A 17,644-nucleotide genomic window follows, 5' to 3' on the forward strand; every position below is an offset into this window, starting at 1 on the left:
AGTTAGTTTTGGTTAAACTTTATCATTATAGTTCATATACTAATTTAAACCTAGTCTGTCCTCATAGATTTCATCATAAAGGTTGCTGTATATTTGTTCTATTCAGATGATAATTCAATACATAGACTGAAAGTTTTGTATATGAAATATAAATTTAATGTATAGGTCAGATATAATTGATGTAAAAAGGCAAACCTTTAGGCCAAAGCCCCACATGGCGTCCCGCTGCGGCAACACCTCGTGGTTCTTCCTACAGTGCATTAGACAGAAAGCTCACAGAGGTTTCTTCTGCGTATTTACTGTTTCAGTTATACCTATGGGGAAACCACCGGCGTTTCCGTAGGTATAATTGACATGCTGCGATTTCCAAAACTGTGTCTGTTTTGGAAATCGCAGCGTGTCCGCACCGCAGTTTTTCCGTGAAGTGGTCAGGTGATTCGCTATGATCCCATTCACGTTGCCCTGACTGTAAAATGCCGCGTTTCCCCCTCGTGGGGCCCCGGCCTTAGGATCGTTTTCTGACCTTAAGTTTAGGACATTAGGCAGAAAGCATACAGCTTTTTCTCCTAGAAGTAATAGGGAATCCAACAGCAAATAACTGTATGCCTATAGAAGTACACAATAAAAGGTTTTTTTGTTCTACATAATCTGAAGATCCAAAAAGAATTTTAAATGGGTTTTCCTGGGTAATCATATAGAGACCTATGGATGCTCATCAGTATCAAATTGGTGGGGGTCCACTCTCCCACACCTCCCGCTAACAAGCTGGTTGAAGAGGCACTCATTTTATTCATAAATCAATAAAATAGGTGCAGTACCCAATACACACGATAACGCGCATTACCAATGGGATGGAACCACTTTTTTTTTTTTTTTTTTTTTTTTTTTTTTTTTTTTTTTACAGAGAGACAATGAAAGTCTTGTGAGAATGCAAAAGCAAGACAGACTTCAGTGTTCAAAGATGATTTGCTGGTTTATTCACCACAAGGGAACATCCAATGCCTTTTGGACTTAAAAGCATACCTGTTGTATTTAGGTAGCATCAGAGATATCTGCCATGTATATATGAGGGGTAGTGTTATATCTATAGTATGCGACTGCTCAACTAAATGGCATTTTTCACCAGTTACCCTTGTGTAGGTGCTCACTAATTGTCCGTTTTCGGTGAGCTCTCTATAGTTAGTGGAGACTATTTGCTATGATGGCTCCCATACTCTGTGCCGAGAGGAGGATATCTTGCATGGAGGACATTATACAGCAGTACTGAGAGTAACTGAATTCCACCCTGGTGAAGTACAACCCAACATAAGCTACCATCTCTGTGGCTCGGTCTGCCTCCAGCAGCCTCTTCCTAAAACTCCTTTCTCCATAGATGTCTATACGCAGCAAGTGATGTAATCCCTCACTGAATTGAAAGTCCATCTAGTGTCTCAAATTGAATTTGGCAGTGAATTCAGATTCAATCTGGAGAGAGTCTGGTCTCAAAAGTCTGTGAAGAATTAGTTTTTGTTTTTTTTTCTCCAATAAATTAAATTACACAATTTCTTATATTTGCTTGTATGATTTATGTAAAGTTTTTTGGAAGTACAGTGCCTTTGCATTCACCTGAGATGTTGCATGTTCTCAGCAAGTCCTCTTTGAAAACTGAATGTCTGTTTGCTGTTGCCTTCTTGCAATGCTTTTATTCTTTACCAGGTACAAAAACATTGTAGCAGCTGACAAAATTAGAAAGTTATGGGCTTGGATAATGGATAATGTAAATTGAATACTGTACATGAAATTTTATATGAATATATAATTGGACTATATCTGGAATTCAGTGTGTAAAAGTGATCTAGAAGAGCAGGAGGGTGTTTAGAGATTGGCAGTGCTTGTATTACCAATAAGGCTCCATGCACATGACTGTAGTTTCTCACTCATGGCACCAAACACCCGACTATGTTATGTAACGGGACCCTTTTGATGGCCATGAGCCCGGTTGCAAAAATCAAGACAACTTCTGTTCCTGTTTGAATGTGTTCTGGGCTCTTTCATTTGAAATGTATGTGTTTGCAGAGATGGATGTATGTGTGTGTGCTGTCCATGCTGTTTTCTCATTAACCCTGGAATGCATACGACATGATCTATGTCTAAAAATCTAAACAAGTTTGTGTGGTTAAAGGAGACATCTGCAGCTTCCAGAGAAAAGAATGTATAACCTATACACCTGGTGGCCACGTTTGGAGCCGAGAGTTTCTCTTCTTTTCCACATGAGGACCAAATAATAATCTTACAATAGTTTTCCTTTACCTTCCTCTAGATCAAAATAGCCAGTACATTTGAGTATGCGCCCATTCACATGGCAGAAGTCTGCCTCCAATTCCGCTCCACATTATCTTCTCTGGCTTTGCACTGCAGGTTTCACTTGGTTCAGATGAATGGATATATATTGAGCGGAATGGATTGCGCTGTTAGTTCTGTGGCTGAATCTGCATCAAGATTGAGCAGGACACTTATTTTTCAGCATCCTACGTCCATCTCTGCCTGCCTTTGAATACAATGACAAACTGATTCAGGGCAGAATTTGGCACTAATTTTGAGACTGAATTCACCTTACAATTCGCACTGGATTATGCTGTGAGAGCAATAACGTTCCTATTTCCTTACATTATTGGAATTTCCTGTAGCTGATATTTCAGTTTTTTAGACTGCATTTCACTTAAGGCTTCAACATTTCCTAGCATGTTAATACTGGAAGTGAACAGAGCCATCGTCATAGTTGCAAGTGTGTTTGCTTTATTAAGAATATTTGATAGGAGTGAATAACTTTGCACAGCAGTTTGCTATCTGTAGATATGTGTGATACAGAGCTTTGTGTGCAAATATGTGGTACAATAACTCAGACAGCATGCATATACAGTATTGGGCTCCATGGATATATATGTTTAAAGTTAGTGAAGGTCACCCATCACACATAATGAGCAACTCCACTTTTGAACTAAAGACTCCATTAAGATGCCCAGTTCACAATGAACCAACCATATCAATTGGGAAAAACACACCCGTGACATTCTATGCCACAATTTCTTGGTCATATAATTAGGAAAGTGAATCTCTGTTGTGTGAGGGATATCGATGAATATTAGTTTTCTAGATATTAGTGTGCACATATAAATCCTACATCTAGTGCAATAAAATCAAATGTTAAGTATCAGTAAACTGCCTTCTAGAAAATGGCTATTTAGAAATATAAAATGTTAAAAACACTGCATTGGTTTCCAAAGCTAATGATCAAATAGTTTTTTTTATTTATTGAAATTGAGACTTTAAGGTTTTTTTTCTTGTGTTCTACTAAACAGCCAATAAATTAGAGAACCATTGTTCCCAATCACTTGGTTTCTGACGCCATAATTTGGTTTACAAGCATGTGCTGTATACTGCGGCTTTCTGGCTGATTGTTTGTAACAGCGTCTTGACTTGTTCTTCTAAAGCCACAAGTGTTTTGACTTTTTCTTCTAATATTCTTTGGTTATCTTCATACGACTTTTCTAAATCTGAAAAAAAAAATACAGAACATCAGATTTCTATTATGTACTTGAACTGTTGCTAAAAGTATCTTACATAGTGAGTGAAAATTTTTAATACAACACATGGACTTTATCAGCCATTGAAGGACACCAAGCCATGGGTGATAGTGAACGTTCTAAGGTGATGGTTTGTGCACCACATTACAGTATAATACATGTATCGTACGTATGTAGCAAAAAATCTACATGGATTTTGCGCCCTCTGCAGATAGCAGATCATTATCTTTTGCAAGGTGTTATGTTCTTGGCATATCCATACACATCTTTATCATAAGAGACATGACATTGGCAGAAAACCTTTCTAACATTAAAACCACCAATACCCACCATTTTAGGCAATCTCCACAGGAGATAGGTTTGCAATTTTCAGTTTTCTCTGATTCTATGTTTTTATAGTAACCCTGAATCTCAAAATACATTTGTTATGGCTAGTGAAAATCAACAGTTTATATATAATTTTTTTTTTTTTTTTACATACACATGACCTGTGTGTGGCTCAATTTTTGCCTTAAAGAGGACCTTTCGCCACTTGGGCACATGCGGTTTTAAATACCGCTACAAAGCCAAAGTGGATTCAGCGCACTGTCGGCTTTCACTATCTGTGCCCCGAGTGAAGAGCAATTGGTGCCAGTACCGTATCTTTTCACCATCAGAAGGGCGTTTCTGTTAGTCAGGAACTCCCTTCCTCACAGCAGGGCCTATGGTCCTGTACTGTGAGAGGTGAGGAACACCCCCTCAAGTACTATGAGGAGAAGGGAGAAGGCGTTCCTCACCGCTCTCACAGTACAGCGCTATAGGCGCTGCTATGAGGAAGGGTGTTCCTAACTGACTGTCAGAAACGCCCTTCTGACGGTGAATTCAGGGCACTGTTGGCTTTCTAGCGGTATATAAAACCTCATGTGCTCCAGGTGGTGAAAGGTCCTCTTTAACAGCAAATGGTCTTGAGAGTTTAAAGTGTATGTCCAGTTATAAACAACTTTTCATAAATGAATAGTATAGGCTAAATTATGAAACTTTGTAATATATCTATTAAAAGACACTTAGGCTTAGTTCACACGTAAATAATGTGTGACTTATCTTGGCACCGGAAAAAAACGCTTCTTAATTAGGAAGTGTTTTTTTTTACCTTGGCACGCATTTTGTGAAGCGTTTTTTTTTTTTTTTGTAAAAACCGCTTCCAGGTGGTTTTGCCATCCTTTAAGAGAACGGGCCACAAAAAACGTGTCTTTTTTTTTTTTACCGTGTGGGTTTTTGTAAAAAACGTGCGGTAAAAAATGCTTCCCATTCACTTCTATTGCTTTCTTCAGGCAGAAAAACACCTAAAGAAAGGTCTTGTCGCTTCTTTTTTCTCTGCTAGCAGAAAAAAAAAGCTAGCAGTCTACATAGACTAACATTGTATGGAGGAGGATTATGACGTGGATTCCGCTGTCAAAATCCTCCATGTCCCCGTGTGAACTAGTCCTTAAAAGATACCCACACAAAAACGGAGAGAAAATAAAAAATATTCTGCAGATGTTGTTCTTGGTCAGATTTGAACCCACTGTTGTTCTTTTATATGAACTAACCTTATTGACCCATTTGTGTATATGCATCTTTAGTTCCATTTGCCAGAATTGTTTACATCACAGCACTTGCCTTTAATCATTTATCAATGCTCATAAACCATTAAAAAGACAGTAGACAACATAAAGATCAAATTTATCCAAAAAAAAGTATAACCCCCCCCCCTAAAACTGATGCATATTTGTATACCATTACACAAGATCTAGAAAGATACACCGCATCTATAAAGAACTGTGCAACTGTATATTTGACACTATGAAGTGAATGATAGAAAAAAATACCTTTTAGTAAGTTCAGTTTCTTGTTTGCTTTTGATAACAATGCTTTAGCTTCATTCTGAAGTTGCTCTGCTTTTCTTCTGGCTTCTGATGAATCCTCAGCTTTCTTTGCTATTAAGTCTTCAACTTTCTTATATTTATTACTAAGTTCTTCATCTAGAACCTGTAATATTGAATTATTGAACCATTAGAGGGCATTAGTGAGGCATACTTGTATACAGTCATTTATACGCAGAGTCCATGGACTTATTATGTGTTTTACCATTACTGAACATCCTTCAGACACTGGTCCTTTTATTAAAGGGGTTCTCCAGAGTCAAGGTTTTTAAGGCCTAGCTTCAGCCATAAATATCTAATCAGAAGGTGGACAATAGACCCCAGAGCCAATTGGCTATATGAAGCTGCTTCCGACGCCCATCTTTTACACAATACAGGGCCTGAACCAGAAAGCTCAGTCTCCTATATGAGAGCTAAGCGGCAAGGACTGGCCTGTGGATTGTGGCTTTATGGCTTATCCTGAGGATGGGCCATAAAAACCATAAACCAGGCAACCCTTTAAGCTGTGCTCTTTGACAATAAAAGAGAGTTACAAATGCAAAGCCTTGCAGTCAAGGTTTACACAGCACTTGTTTGCTGCATGCATGTGCTAGGCATTACTGCAAATAAAAACCCTGCAGTTCTTGAATAAAAAAGTGCTATGTAAACCCGGCCTTACTGGTATTGTTACTCCTTTCAGGTGGAAGCCTCCAGTATTCAATTAAATTGCATTCTAGAGAAAGAAAAAGGACCAAGCTTTTTGAAGGGGTTGCCCAGAATTAGAAAACATACATATTTACTTAGTTAATAAGGATAGTCTTCTGCAAAGTGAGAATGGGATTCGCTAGATGCTAGAAGTCCTCTTTTAAAGGAAAACTCTCTCTTCCTTCCCTAGAAATCCATTTCCGCAAGAAATCAAAAGCAGAAAGAATTAAATATACCCATTTGTGGTATGAACTAACCTTCTTAACTCCATCAGCATTAGCTTTGGCATCCTCAGAAGATTTCTCAATTGAACTTAGAGTAGCGGAATTGGCAGCTGACTTTTTCAGTAGCTCTCCAAGACTTTTTTCAAGACTTGCAATACGTTGGGTCGCATTATTTAATGTTTCTTCTGATGCTGTGGCTTCTGATTCAATCTGTAAACAGATGAATATTATATTATGCCAATTTGCTAAAATAATTAGAAATCTCAAACTAATGAAATACAAGATAATTATAATGGAAATTTTGTTAACGGGATATTAGAAATGCAAGAAAAGTTTTCTACAGTATTACTAAATCAAGCACAACACACGTGCAAGATATTATCTATGGTGGGGCCAAGCCTTTAAATTCTGTTGTCTTTAACTTACGGAAGTGAGTAGGTTATTTGTTCCTTTTATGTCGTCATCGGCCTGTTTAATGGCCTTCTCAGCTGCACTTTGCGCTTTGCTTGCTTCCTCCAGAGCTTCTTTCACCATGTCAGCTGTAGCCTTAATATCTGCTGCCGAATTGCTGTGATCATAAGCAAAATTTAAAGTTAATCTTTTTCTATGTAGAAAAAAATCTGGAAGTATTATGGCTTTCCTCTAGATAGCAATATGCTAGTTCATTGTTCCCCTCCCTTAACGTGTAAATCAGTTTATTATTCTATACATGAAATTATTAGGATATGGGGTTATTACTAGGCTTGAAGTTAAGTTGTTAGGAACAAGGATATAACCGCACTTGGGTTGTTTTTCTCCTTAATAAGTGGTGCCATATAGTCTGGCAGTTACTTAATTCAGTTCCCTAAGAGGAATAACATCCTCATTCGGATGTGATGACCACATGTTTATGTAAGAGATAGCTGTAGACCAAACGATGAGCTGACTGCTATGTTTTATATAGGAATATTCTTTCCTGATCATTGTTTGTGGGCTGCATTTATTTAGGGCAGATATCACTGATGTATACTTTGTATTGCTGTTACCTTTATTGGCAGCACATTGGCCTGTCTACACAACAATATAATCTTTGAAGACGCATAAAATAAGGAATTACCAGACAAAAGAACATTTATTCATTTGTCAGATGATTGCTGTTCTCAAGAACATTAGTTCTCCATATTCTTGGCCTTTGTAAAAGCGCCCTTATTCCTCAACTAGTACTAAAAATACAAGTGGGGATCTAAAACACAATCTATAACAATTTATTATTATACCCAGGGGTGGGAACAGATTGCCGAGGGCCCCTGTGCAAGAACAGTGTTGGGCCCCCTTGTTATCTCAGCATAGAGCATCCTGCTTATGCCTTCATAACAATCCACCAGTAATCATTAGTCAGGAAGATTATGATCGTATGATACATATACCTGCAATCTAATGCACAGTATAAAGTTGTTGTAAAAGGACAGTACTCCCTGACTCATGGAAGTTTTTGTGATTAAACCACTGGCCTGATGCGGTAGTTCTTGTAATAATATCCGTAGCCTGCTTAGTTTATTTAGGAGAAAAAGAAGTTCTAAGACATCTGGGCTGTGCTGCAGTGGTGACTAGTCATAGTCTCCTGCCAGGATACTGTAGGTAGACACCACTGCAATGCTGCCCCAGATAACCTTTGGTCAGCGGTGTGTGCTGACTTATAACTTCCTTTATTCCCACTTCACATATCTTGCAGGTTTTGGTGCATATTCTGCACTGAAATCCTTGTGATATCTGCATCCCAAGCATGTGAACAATTCATATGTATGGGCCAAACCCACTTTCTGATACGCCACACTTCTTTTTCATATAAGTAGTAAATGTGTCTAAATAACGTATAAAACATTTCAGAAATGTTTTGTTAATGCACATACAAATTACACCAGAATTTTGATACATTTTGATAAGTCTTCCCCATTGTATGAACCATTAAATTGATCTATATGCCTATATCAATGTCAAAACAGTTATGACCCTTGGAATGACAGGACAATAAAATAGAAATAAACAATTTGTCATAATGGGAAGGGGAAGGAGTTAATCACTAAAACTCTTGGGACAGGTTACCTTTAAGTGTTATACAGTTCATCCATTTATGGTCAATTTAATGGTCTCCTTAATTACCTGGACTTTTTGGCTTCTTCTAAAAGAGCTTCAGCTCTGGCTATATCTCCAGCACTTTGTTGAAGGATTGCCTCTACTCCAGAAAGACTTTCCACGCGTTCACGTATATCCTTTGTTAAAGCCTGTAACTGTTCAGGAGTAGTTGGCATTTCCATTTTTAGAACCTCATTGGCAATAGTTTCTATACTGTCTAGATCGGCCCCATCCTCTGATAGTAAAAGAAATAATAAGAAACAACAAACAAAATATTATTATATTTAATCATTATTACATACAGAGGTGCTCTGCCAGCAACTTGTGCCATTTGCATGAACTCACTATATAATGCTCTAGTACTGTATCCATAGAGCTTATCTGACATTTAGACATTAAATTCAATTTCAACGATTTAAATGGCCACTAACTTTTCAGACAACTTAGTCTCATTCTATACAGCACGTGATTCTGGATCAAAATGTAATGCACTTTAATTAAAAATGTGTCTGCTTTCTGCCTGAAAAAACATCACTAAAGTTCTTGCCATTAGGTTTCTCCCTTCTAGCTAATTTGCAGTTTCCTCTTTTTTTCTCCAGGGAAGTAGTATGTCTGCTAATACGTTAGATATACAAATCAAAATGAGTGGAGGTCTCTGTTCATACAGTGAATTGAGAGTGGAGAGGTTGATTCTTTGCACAGTCCACACACACACAGGCAAACTGTTGCTCTGTGCAAAGGACTGAAGATTCTGCAGATCTCACATAAAGAAAACCCTGTTCCTTGTTATACATGTCCACAGCCTGAGAGAAAAATGTAAATAGTGTTTCAACCATAATGTGATTAATACAGCAGAGAAACTGGCAGGATACCAAGTATAAAGGCTTATAAAATCATTGAACAGACTGTCCAGCTAGACCCTGCGCATATTTCAACCCTTGAACACCATGTCATTCCGACACAATATTCCATTTGGTTTCTCAATATTTTCTAGGAGCTCTGTTTTATCTGATAATGCATAAGTATTAATCTCCCAGCACTGATGCTTATTGCATAGCCATAGGGTATGTCATGAATGTCTGATAGATGTAGGTTTGAAGTCTAGGACATGGACCTATCTCCAGAATGGTAGACCCCTGAACTCCTCCCGCACTCCCTGGCTGGTTCAGTCACAGTAAATGAAGAGGTTGCTGTGCATTTGTGACTCTCTATATTAGTCTAAGGGAGTGTCAAAAACAAGTATGTTCAGGGCACCTACGTTTTGGAGAAATATAATAGATGTCTGTTGTGAGAATAGGCTTCCACCTGCAATCACCTCTGGGGGTAGCTTTGGTGCTTACTGCTATTAAGTGTATAACAATGCATAATAATCTCCCTGTTGCATTGGCTTTTAATTATTTGATGCTGTGTTTATGAATAAGAAGAATAGAAATCCAGCACCTAGAAACCTACACTAAGAAAGGAATCAGATTAATTCAAGAGTGAACACAGGGAAGGAACAGCAAGTTGCTGTTATCTATTCTTCATGTAGGAAGACACTATACTTACGCATTAAGAAGTCTCTTATTTGTTTAATGAGATTTCTCAGCTCTTCATTGCTTTTGTCAACTTTCTCCTTTGTTGCATTTGCTTTGGTGACAACACTTTGGGCTGTTTGTTTTGCTTCTTCTGCCTTCAGCTTTGACTCAGCAACCTTAAAAGAAAAAAAAAAAAACGCAAATCACTTTACTTTGAAATGTTGCTGCAATGTGAACAGCATCAACTGTAGTAGACATTTGCTACATTACAATTATAATAGAGGGAGTCTCCCACGTTCCCCAAACATATTCACAGCTACCACCTCATTACATTAATGTCATAAACAATATCCCTTTGATATACGTGTCAGTTTGTAGATGTGAAGTAAAACAACTTTGAATTCTTATGCCAACTAGCCAATTTGTGCACTGAGGGCGGACCTTCAGCCCTGAGAGCAATGCTGGTTTTGCTCAAGTAGGATGGGCGATGTCGTAGTAATAGAAGGATCAACTCCCACTAAAGAAGGTGAAGGAGACAGGAAGTCGTAGGGGTCTGTGGCAAGAACAGTGCTCCAGGAAGACCAGATCCAGTCCCAATTTCACCAACTGTCTCATTTGCATAAGACGTGTAAGTAACCTATATGACAAAGGTATGTTTTTTATCACAGTAATGTGCTCTATAACACAGTGGTAACACTTAAATAAGGTTGGGGAGGTGACCTTTAATGGAAAGAAATTCACTGGTGTTTTATCGGTTCCTGTGTGTTTTATGGAAATGTATTAAAGTTGCAGATTTTTATGGATTCTTCACTTTCCTTTTTATTATTTGTTGTCTAATTACTTCCTATACCTCTGAGCTGAACTGCTTACTTACTTGCAAAGTGCCTTAAACATGCCTTATATGACATTATGATCAATAGCAAAATTGTTCAGTTAGTTAAAGAGGACCTTTCATGGGTTTGGACAAAGGCAGTTCTATATACTGTTGGAAAGCCGACAGTGAGTTGAATTCAACGCACTGTCGGCTTTCCCGATCTGTGCCCCGGGTAAAGAGCTTTTGGTCCCAATACCGTAGCTCTTTACAGTCAGAAGGGTGTTCCTGAGAGACTGTCAGAAACACCCTTCTGACTGTAAAGAGCTACGGTACAGGGACTGATAGCCCTTTACCTGGGGCACAGATCGGGAAAGCTGACAGTGCACTGAATTCAGTGCACTGGCGGCTTTTCAGCAGTATATAGAACTGCCTGTTCCCAAACCCATGAAAGGTCCTCTTTAAGATAAGTTTTAATGTATTTTTATGTTACACAACAGCCTACAGAACTTGAACATTTCATTTGATTTATAATGTTGGTTATACAACATACCAGTTTATGGAGTTTCTCCACTTCTGCCATGGCACTCAGGATCTCTCTATCAAAATTCATAGCTCTTGACCATGCATTATGAGCGACAGTCACCAATCCGTCACAGCCTTCGCCACCACATTTCCTCTTGCCATCTTCTGTGCAGCCAAGCCCTCCACATTTTGAATCTTCACATGATGCACCAATTGGGGTTCCGCAGGTCTAGAAAAAAATATCAATAAAACTCAATAGATCATTAGATCTAGTATCTACTACACAAAAACATGAATATAAGTGCCATACATGTTTGCAAACTTCTTATATACTTCCCCAGTTTGTTGAAACAAAAATAAAAATGTACTTAGAACGATTTTCTGTGTGATTTATAGTATATATATTTAATGCAAGATGTATGGCTTATATGGAGTTTAGGCCTGAACAGTTTTTAAAATCATATGGGAAAATCAAGGTTCTTAAGACAACACGGCTGTCCATTTGCAGACCATAAAACACTTTCAAAAAGAAAAAAAAACCTCAAATAATTTTCAGTCAATCATATAAAAATTTAAATACATCTTTATTATACCAAATACAATCATAAAAGTAAGTAGCAGCTGGGCAGATGGTTAAGCCAGAGTTGAAGACACAGTAACAAACAGAGGATTTAAGACTATATATAAATCACAATTGACACATAGGACTTAAATATCCAGGGTATAAATATATGAATGTATAAATAGCTATAAACATTAGTTTTAACCCTGAAAACAAGACACTATACAGATATTAGATCATATTGTACTCCATTGCAAGAAATAGTAAGACCAATGGTGTAGATACAGCTGAATAACAAGAAATGATCAGAAAGATCAAATCACATCACAACCTGGATAGCTTCCAAAAGGTTAAAACCCATATAGTAGTTTGACATGAGTCATGCATACATGAATAAAGGAAGCCCATTTGTAGACCATAACCTAAGTGCTGTTAGACAGTCAAACAATTGCTGTGAACTATAATTCCCCTTTGCTCTGTTTTATTGCTGTTACACTTCTGCTGTCTTGATGTATTGCAATATATCATATTAGGAAATTATTATTTAAGCCAGTTTTCCCATTTGCTAATGTGAATTTATAAGGCTAGGATATGCCAGACTTGATGATTAATGGGGGTTCAGCAGTGAGGCCGTTTTAACACATAGGTGGGCCCTGAGCAAATGTTTCGTAAGTGGGCCCCCCATCACCACCACCACTAAGAAATACCTGACCTGCACAAATTATAATGCCTCATCAATGACTCTCACACAGTGTAATGCTTCCCTAGTGGCCCCATACAATATAATGCCCCTCATAATGTCTTCTTCCAGGTTGCCCTCACAATTTCATGTCCCCCTCCAGATTGCCTCCACAGATTCATGTCTCCCACCCCCTGGTTGCTCCTACAGTGTCATGTGCCCCCCAAGTTGTCCCCACACTGTCATGTTCTCGTCAAATTTCCCCAAAAGAATCATGCCCCCCAGGTTGCCCCCACAGTATAATGCCCCCCTCCCCACATTGTCATCTCCCCCTCAGGTAGTCCCCCACAGCATCAAGTCCCCTACCACCACGATGGGATGCCCTCATAGTGTCAAGTCCCCCCCCCAGGTTACCCACATAATATCTTGTCAACTTACCCACCAGGTTGCCCCCATAGTGTCATGTCCCTCTCAGGTTGTCCCCACATTATCAAGTCCCGCACCCTCCAGTTGTCCGCATAGTGTCATGCTCCCCCCAGGTTGCCCCCACAGTTTCATGTCCCTAACTATATACTGTATATATATATCAAAGAAAAAAAACCTTAATACTCACCTTTCCCCGGTCACTCCTCTCTCTGTTCCAGAGTCTTCAAGTAGCAACAGGTGCTACATTGTGCCTCCTGCTCCCAGAACACCAGAAGCAAAGATAGCGGGCGGGTGGTGAAGCAGGGAGCAGATGGCTCCCTACTTCATAACAGTCTTTAAATCATCAACATCTGAAGGATGCTGATGAATTGGGACAGCCTGGACCCAATGTCCTGGACAGCAAATGCAGGACTGTTCCAATGTCTAAAGGGGCCCCCTGCTACCATAGGGCCCCATGCAACTGCATTGTTGGCCCTATAGTTAAGGCACCCTGTCAGCAGTAAATCCTCTTCACTGTTTTGGTCCAGCCGTCCACTGAGTGAGGAACTACAGGAAGCCTCAATCAAAACCAAGAAGTGGATGCAGTCTAAGCTGAGGCAGGTTCATCATCGGTAGTGGTCCCAGAGATCAGGATCCCAACAAATATAAACTGATAGCATATCCTAGTGAAGATGGGTATAACCCTCATTCACTACTACTGGAGAAATACTTTACAAATTCCAGTTATAATTAGAATTCAACGTACCTTTTCAGACACAGAAGAGAGGTCCAAATTCTGGATCTCACCAGCAAGTTCATCCAAAACCCTTGACTGCTCATCTTGAATTTGCTTAAAAACAGTTTCTTTTTCATCAATGAGATCTTCCACTTCCCTCCGTGTAGCAGATGAGTGCGCCAGAATGCTGTCTTGATTGACTGCTGAAGCATTGACCTTTTCTTCTGCATCTAGAGACATCTGGAAATACTTATTGATGCTGTCCATAGCTCCTGCAAACATAGCATAGTATGTGTGAGTCCTACATTCCCAAATTGCACTCTAAGCATTATGGCGTTAATCCCCTAATGAAGGGTGGACATCTCGGGGGGTGTGATGGGGGCAGAGTCTTTTTGACTTGCTTCTGATACTGGCCTGTGTATGTAAAGCCTGGGTGAAGCAAATCTGGGGTGATGCTTAGTTAGGACAAGATGAGATCATGAGCGCTGCCTCCGAATGGACCCACAATGCACCAATCCGTTACTAGGCACATGGGATGCCTTGAACCGAAGGTGGAAGTAAGAAGGCCTTTAAAATCCCATGGGATGCCAGCACATGTCCTTACCTTTCCTAGTCAGAGCAAAAAAACATTCTAGAGAAAAGGGTTGTGATTAGAGATGAGCGAGTAGTATTCGATCGAATACCTACCCTGCATAGTTATTGGTGTACTCGGTTGAATACCACGTGGTAAACGCAGTAAAAATTGCAATTCCCCTCCACCTTCCCTGGTTCTTTTTTTTTTACACCAATAGCTATGCAGGGGAGGTATTCGATCGAATACTACTCGCTCATCTGTAGTGGTGATAACTATATAAACTATCATATCTTGGTCACAATGACACAATGCTGCAGATAGTTTGGTGTTGTTTCTTTAATTTCCCTGAACATGTTGGATCCCCTGAGGAGTTAGGTGTACTACTGAAGAAATACATAGGGATATTTATATTTGAGGGATAGCTGTGGACTGCCCTTGCCATGGCAGGAGCTCTTTTGGGGCCCAGGGTCAATTTCTAGGGAAGGGCCATTGACTGGAGGCCATGATCCAAACACTAAGGAGCTCTGTATAGGAGAACAAACGGAGCACCCGCTGAAACAAGACAAACTGGAAGTGGTGAGATCAAACAATTTTTTTCTGTACCAGTGTTCAATCTGGTGAAATCCCCTGATATTGTTCTGCTGGAACATGCTGGGAAACATTATGTTCTTGGATATATTTTTACTCTTTGGAGCCATTTTGAATCCCTATGAAACTCTAAGGGAAGTGGTCATCCTCTCTATTGTGTTATGCTTTTAATGTTTTGGTGTCATTTTATCTATTATCAGTACAAGTCAAGTTTTATTATTTGCACATTTGCTGCACTTTTTGTCTTATTGAATATAACATGCACACACTTATGCATTAAACACACACATGTAAGAGGTAGTCAGGAAATAAAGTCATATAGTAATGTTATGTATATGCCAAATTCTAGGCTTTGCTGTTTTGTTTGCATGAAAACAAGACGGATGTCAAGCAGATACATTATGGGTGATTTTTATAATTTTACTTGTTCTGTGCTATTACAGGACAAGACTGTAAACATTATAATATTCCTAATTGTTGTCAGTAAATGAAGAAATGCTGTGAAATCCTGAAAATTGATTGATATATAGATTGCATTGGTCGGTATGCGTACAAGACCTTATAAATGCTGCATTGACATAACACCCAGGCATCTTATGGAGGAAGATATCTAATAAGTTTGATTTATATTTTTAGGTTTGTTCGTATTCAAGCAAATAATAAAGATGTAATTTGAGAAAACTACCTCGAACATTAGAAATCTTCATGTACTCGAGTTGCTCGCCAAGTTCTTTCAGTGCTTTACTAACAGCATCAGCGTCTGCCTGCAGTTCGGCAACTTTCTCCGAACCATTAAGGCTGATTTCTGCAAGGTTCTGTTCTACTTCTGTAACTTTTTCCAAAACCTCTGACTTCAGTTTCCTTGTAAGATAACAGAAATACAGTTTTAAGTTATCACAATGTATTTGGCTATCAAGCACGTCTAAGTAAGTACATGGTAAAGAGAGTGTAAATTCTCTGGTCCTCTGATATGCTAACCACTAATTCACAGAATAGGTGATAAATGGCTAATCCTTGGAACCCTCACTATTTAGGCTACGCCTGGTCTCCGCTTGGGGATTCTGGTACCCAATCTGCTTTAAAAATGCGAGAGAAAAGTCCTACAAGCAGGACTTTTCTCTCCACATTTTTCTGCATTTTTTGGGCAGACCCCATTATAACCTATGTGGTGCACAGGTAACTGTTTTTTAAGCGGATATAGTTTCCGTTCATGGGGTCTGCTTGGGGACCCCACGAATGGAAACCCAAACACAGGTGTGAACCTAGCGTTACTAGAACTACAGAATACTCAGTTCCTGTCCCCTGCATGACTGTCCCATGTTCAGCCCCATGCTGCTCTATTCAGTGTCTGTGGGGTTGACAGAATCAGGCAAGCACTATACTCAGCAGTTGCCATCAGCCCCATAGTCACTGAATAGAAAATGTTCCACTCACACACCTTCAGAATGTAGTCGGACTGTGTAGAGGGGCAGGCTCTCAGTACTCCCTTTCTAGTAATGGGTGTGGTCCCCAAGCAATAAGATATTTATCATCCATTCTGTGGATTACATTACATATAGTAGACTATACTTTGCATACAGGACCATATATGCCACCTTTTCATACATTTACTACAGACTAATTATAAGGCGAACTACCCCAAACCACCCATATTTAGACAATGTGTTTCTAATACGTATGAGCAAATTTACATGAATTCATCTTGAGAATTCTAATGTATTTTAATTGCCATAAAATTAGATCCCACAAATGTTTGCTTAACATCAGAAATACCCACATTCCACTCCATGTACCTGTTATTCTATCATATGTCATATACTTACTCTGCCTCTTCAAAAAGTCTATCAATGTTTTTAAGTGGCTGTGTCGCAGGATTCTGGGAAATAATGGTTTGAATTTCCTCCATTTTTTCCTGAATTCTGTTGACGGTTTTCTGATATGGTCCAATAACTCCAGTGACTTTCATAGTATTGGCACGATCTAAAAGTCTGTTTGTCTGGTTAGAGAGCTCTTTGATGATGACGTCCCAGAGGGCAAAGCACTTATGACAAGGAACACAATTTGGGAAAATGCCTGAGTAACCACGAGCACATTTGTCACAGCGTACTCCTTCTATTCCTTCATTACAAACACAATGTCCAGTGGATCGGTCACACTGAGGGGTCTGTATTCCTCTTGAGTCACAGTCACAAGCTACAAGAAATAAATTAATAATAATAAAATATTTGCAGTACATCTCATTTTGATTTTTACATCAAGGAAAGAACAATGTATACAATATTTTGACAAAATAAGTAATTTTTATAACAGTGGTCCCTTCATTCAAATAAAATATGTGAGAAAATAGGTCCCATCTCTTGAATGTTAATTTTGGGGATATTTTAAAACACTATTGGGACCATATATAAAACTTTGTAGATTTGCAGAGATTTGAAGATTTAAATTTGTTAAAAAAAACACCTGGAAATTGGTACAGAGATCTGGGTTAAAGGTAAACGCAATATATACACTTTTACATCAATTCCAATATGAGCAGCAGTTTTCTGAAAGTATGCGTGGCTAATCCCTTAAGGACGCTGGGTGGTTTGTATGTTAATGATTGAACGTGCGACTACCATCATTTTATAGACAAAGCTGTAGTGTATGGTGAGATATGAAGCCTAAAAGTCAACAGTTCAAAACATTGTTACCCTTTTGCTTATCAGTGTATATGACTTACATGGACCACTCGGCCACAGTCCAGAAACGCAACAAGACTACTTT

At 39.0% G+C, this 17,644-nt stretch overlaps 1 protein-coding gene across 1 annotated transcript in view; it reads right to left on the bottom strand.

Moving 5' to 3' along the window:
• Nucleotides 1-3,264: 3,264 nt before the first annotated feature.
• LAMB1 (laminin subunit beta 1) overlaps nucleotides 3,265-17,644 on the bottom strand; it is a 46,803-nt gene continuing 32,423 nt past the window's right edge. The window contains exons 25-34 of the mRNA XM_075274082.1: nucleotides 16,705-17,074; nucleotides 15,567-15,742; nucleotides 13,750-13,991; nucleotides 11,366-11,566; nucleotides 10,033-10,177; nucleotides 8,512-8,719; nucleotides 6,799-6,940; nucleotides 6,406-6,582; nucleotides 5,411-5,570; nucleotides 3,265-3,533 (exon numbers count right to left, since the gene is read on the bottom strand). Coding sequence (XP_075130183.1) covers nucleotides 3,397-3,533; nucleotides 5,411-5,570; nucleotides 6,406-6,582; nucleotides 6,799-6,940; nucleotides 8,512-8,719; nucleotides 10,033-10,177; nucleotides 11,366-11,566; nucleotides 13,750-13,991; nucleotides 15,567-15,742; nucleotides 16,705-17,074 — 1,958 coding nt within the window. The 3' untranslated portion in view covers nucleotides 3,265-3,396. The remainder of the gene's footprint in view (nucleotides 3,534-5,410; nucleotides 5,571-6,405; nucleotides 6,583-6,798; nucleotides 6,941-8,511; nucleotides 8,720-10,032; nucleotides 10,178-11,365; nucleotides 11,567-13,749; nucleotides 13,992-15,566; nucleotides 15,743-16,704; nucleotides 17,075-17,644) is intronic.

Source organism: Leptodactylus fuscus, chromosome 5 (genome assembly GCF_031893055.1).
Source record: "Leptodactylus fuscus isolate aLepFus1 chromosome 5, aLepFus1.hap2, whole genome shotgun sequence".
Classification (NCBI taxonomy): Eukaryota; Metazoa; Chordata; class Amphibia; order Anura; family Leptodactylidae; genus Leptodactylus; species Leptodactylus fuscus.